Raw genomic sequence first — 4020 nt, forward strand, 5'->3', positions numbered from 1 at the left:
AGTGACAGGACAAGGCCATAGACTGGGCTGCCGAAAATGGAAAGAAAGAAAGAAAGAAAGAAAGAAAGAAAGAAAGAAAGAAAGAAAGAAAGAAAGAAAGCACTAAACTGACCCATTGTTAAAAGGAAGCAGCTCAATGGCTAGAGTCTACAAATCAGGGAGGAAAGTTAGGGCAGTGATAACCAGAGTGATATGAATGCAGCCATGCAGACTAACCCGCAGTAAGATGGGGGGAGAGGGAGGAGCCGGGTAAAGTCATGGGTTTATGCACTGGGGATTCAAGGGGGCAGAAATATAAACTCAGGTGGACTGACTGTTAAACATTGTGTCCCTGGAGGGGATCCAGTGCCAAGAACTGATTCACTACAACCAAACATGAGGGGCTCCATAAACAAGGCCAAGGAAAGATCCCCTGAAAGTGGAGGCTAGGAGACATGCAAACACTTGAGAAGCATCTACTACTACAGGAAGACTGGACGATGCCACGGACTGGTTCCCAGTCAGTGGGGGTTGGGGAGGGCAAGACATGGACGAGTCCATTAAGTTGGGGGTGAGGAAAAACATCGACCCATTATACAGACCCAGTAGGAGGTTAGGCCACACTCAGATCCACTGCAAGGGGCAAAAGGAGCTGGAAATGCACACCGTGGAGCCGAATAGCAGCAGCCTGGGCCAAGCCACATCCCATGCGCCGGGGCGAGGATCCATGGGGTCATGGACGGCGCCCTCCACCTTGTGGACCTGGGGCTCACCTGCGTGTGGCGCGGCGGTGGCGGCGGCAGCTCCGGGGGGCGGGGGCTCCATGCGAGGCCCCACCGCCCCCCAGGCCCGAGTTCCAAGGTGGTGGCCGTAGTGGGCGGCGAGAGCAACAACGCGTCAGTGGCAGCACCCAGAAGCCGCCCCTGCGGTTCCCCTCCGCTCACGTGGGCCCTTAGAGGAGGAGCTGAGGGTCCTGTTGTTTGTTGATTGGCCAAAAAAAGTCAAGGGTTGAAGCCCGAGGGGGACTTGATCGGGGGAGGGGGAGGGAAATGGGAGGCGGTGGAGGGGAGGAGGCAGAAATCTTTAATAAATATATAAATAAAAAGTCAAGGATGTAGGCACAGCTTCAGTGCCCGGTGGTGGAATCCTAACGAGCTGTGACACGATTGGCTCGAAGGGGATTGATGGACTGCGTTGGGTGGTCAACTAGAGAGGCCTTGGGCGGCACTGATTCTTCACCCTGATTGGGTCGACAACTGGTAGCCAAGTGGGCAAGTGCCAAGGTTGGGGGAGGAGGGCGCCTGGTTCACACCAACTGGCCTAAATGAGATGGATGGCAGACAGGCCCAGAGGATGGAGGGGCGGTGGATGGGTTCTGTTTTCAGCTGATTGGTGGAGACACCGAGACAGCTGCCAAAAGCACACCATACGGTTCAGCAGAAATGGGACTTATTTAGAATGAGGACTAGCAGCTGCAGAGTAGGGCTTGACTCTATGTAGGAGGGTAGGGGAACGCTATGATAATTAGCTAGGCAAGACGAATTTAGAATTCAGCAGAGGTAGGAGGACTGAATGGCTGCCAGATACACAAGGGAGTTGAAGGGAGGAAATGAACTGTCTACAAAGGCAGGGTCAAAATGCAGCCAGTTATAAGGGTGGAACTTGGTTCTTAGTTATCTAAGACTAGACTCTAGGTGATACGGCCTGTAGCAGGAAAGGCAGATCTATTTAGAACTATTGGAACCATTTAGGGAACAAATCAAGGCTCTGAGAGAGAGAGGTAATAAACCTTAAGATCTGAGGAAAAGGCTAATGGCCATGGGAACAAATCACTTTGAATTGGCACTTTGAAAATTTGTTTCAAGGGTCTCAGGGATAGCTCAGGATGACCTTGAACTTCTAACCTTCCTGCCTACTCCTGATCTCACTCAGGGAGACCTCCTATGAATTTAGGGTTTCACGTGTGATAGGCAAGCACTCTACCAATTGAACTTCACCCCAGCCCATGCATCCGTCCATTCTTTATGGTAATACAAAGAACACAGATACAAGTATCTAGGAAAAGGAATTAAATTGTGACGAGGTGGGTCGAAGTTCACAAGGTGACAAAAAGGGTAAAGCATAAAGTCACATGGAAAATACAAATCAGAGGCAAGACCTCTAGAGTGTTTTAGAGGTTCTACAGAGTGGATGGGTCTCCAGGGCACTTAGTCAGTCAGTGAGAGGGAAAGAACGGCTATGTAATTCCAAGGCATTCGGCTCTTTAATATTAGATGGGAAGAAGCGGTCAGTGGGGAGATGGCTCTGGGAAATTCTGCAGGCCTTGTAGTTCTCTAAGTCCCTGTAAAAGAGGACAAAATAGACTGAGCAGAGGCTGGGTTCAGATCCTGCCCCAGGTTTTCTCTGCTTTTCACTTCCTTGGTTTCAGTTCAGAAGGAAAGATGATCCCTCCCCTTTTTGGCTTTCTCCTTCAGGTTATCATCCTAAAATATTTGGAGGGTAGAGTGGAGTGAGCTGTTCTCACCTCTAGCATCATGTGGATATGGGCCTTGATATTCATGGAGTCCTTGGTGAGGCTGTCGCTGAGCCTAGAAAAAAGGAACAAGAAAGGGCAACGTGGGCCCTATTTAGGCTTACAACGGTGATTCCTCCCTCATCATTTCAGGAAATGCTTGCATCCTGGCTGCTCCCACCTGGAATCCACTCTGCATGGATGGCTGCTATGCAGAGATGTCTGCTACTACTTGGAATTTCCTCATTTAAAGACTGAGGGGAACAGGGCCAGTGAGAGGGCTCAGCAGGTAACAGTGATTGCTGCCAAGTGTGACAACTTGAGTTCAATCCCCAGGACCCAAATAGTGGAGGAGAGAACTGACTTCCAAAAGTTGACCTCTTACCTTCACATGTACTCACAAAAAATGTAGTAATTTTTTTTTTTGGATAAGGGGAAGAGTGGGGAGAATACAGGGTCTCTGATCAAACTATACTGGAAAGAAACTGTCTTTATGAAACCCATTATAATGAGTATATGATAACAGAAAGTAAAGATTATTGAATGTTTTCTGGATGTCAGGCAGCTATAAATATTGGGGAAATAGCAGCAGAAACAGCAGTAAATGAAACAAAATTCTTGGGCTCCTGGAGCTCCTTTAAAAATTTTACTTTTTAATTATCTGTCTGTTGTGTGTAGGGAAAATGTACCCTTGAGTGTAAGTGCCCACAGAGGTCAGAAGAAGACATTAGATCCCCTGGAGCCGTAGTTATAGCTGGTTGTGAGCTGCCTGATATGGGTTCTAGAAGCAAACTCAGTTCCTCTGGAGAGCAGTATGTGCTCTTAACCACAAAGCCACCTCTCTAGCTCTTAAAATATTAAGAGACAAAATAAACACAAGCAACCATGTGTTAGATCTATGTATAAGGAAATTAATAACGAAAGGGGAAGAGGTACCAAGTGGAGGCTTCAATTTTAACGAGTGCTCAGGTTTGGCTATACTAAGAAGTTTTCTTTTAAGACTATGTAGCCCAGCCTCACTTCCAAATTCAAGATCCTCCTGCTGATTTGCCGAGATTACAGATGTGTACTATCACTCTACCACTTACCTAAAATGAAGAAGTTCATATAGTGTGGGTGACACGGAAGATGAGTGTTCCCACGAAAAGAACAGGCAATACAAAGGTGCTAGCAGTGTGCTTGGTATGGTTCAGTTATGTGAAGGAGAGGTAAGGGAGTAGGCAGAGGATGTAAAGTCTACAGGACTGTGGTAAAGACCTTAGCTTTTATATTAAATAAGGTGGGAAAAGGAGGAAGGTTGAGAGTGGAGGATAGATGCAAATTGATTGGATAAATAAATTCAATATGGTTTAAAGAATACACATGGGGGGCTAGAGAAATGGCTCAGTGGTTAAGAGCATTGCCTGCTCTTCCAAAGGTCCTGAGTTCAATTCCTGGCAACCACATGGTGGCTCACAACCATCTGGAATGAGGTCTGGTGCCCTCTTCTGTCCTGCAGACATACACACAGACAGAATATTGTATACATA

At 47.4% G+C, this 4020-nt stretch overlaps 1 protein-coding gene across 1 annotated transcript in view; it reads right to left on the reverse strand.

Annotated features, from left to right (window-relative positions):
* Window positions 1-1985: 1985 nt before the first annotated feature.
* Uxt (ubiquitously expressed prefoldin like chaperone) overlaps window positions 1986-4020 on the reverse strand; it is a 9253-nt gene continuing 7218 nt past the window's right edge. Inside the window, exons 5-6 of the mRNA XM_005346845.3 lie at window positions 2504-2567; window positions 1986-2320 (exon numbers count right to left, since the gene is read on the reverse strand). Coding sequence (XP_005346902.1) covers window positions 2267-2320; window positions 2504-2567 — 118 coding nt within the window. The 3' untranslated portion in view covers window positions 1986-2266. The remainder of the gene's footprint in view (window positions 2321-2503; window positions 2568-4020) is intronic.

Source organism: Microtus ochrogaster, chromosome 5, assembly GCF_000317375.1.
Source record: "Microtus ochrogaster isolate Prairie Vole_2 chromosome 5, MicOch1.0, whole genome shotgun sequence".
NCBI lineage: Eukaryota > Metazoa > Chordata > Mammalia > Rodentia > Cricetidae > Microtus > Microtus ochrogaster.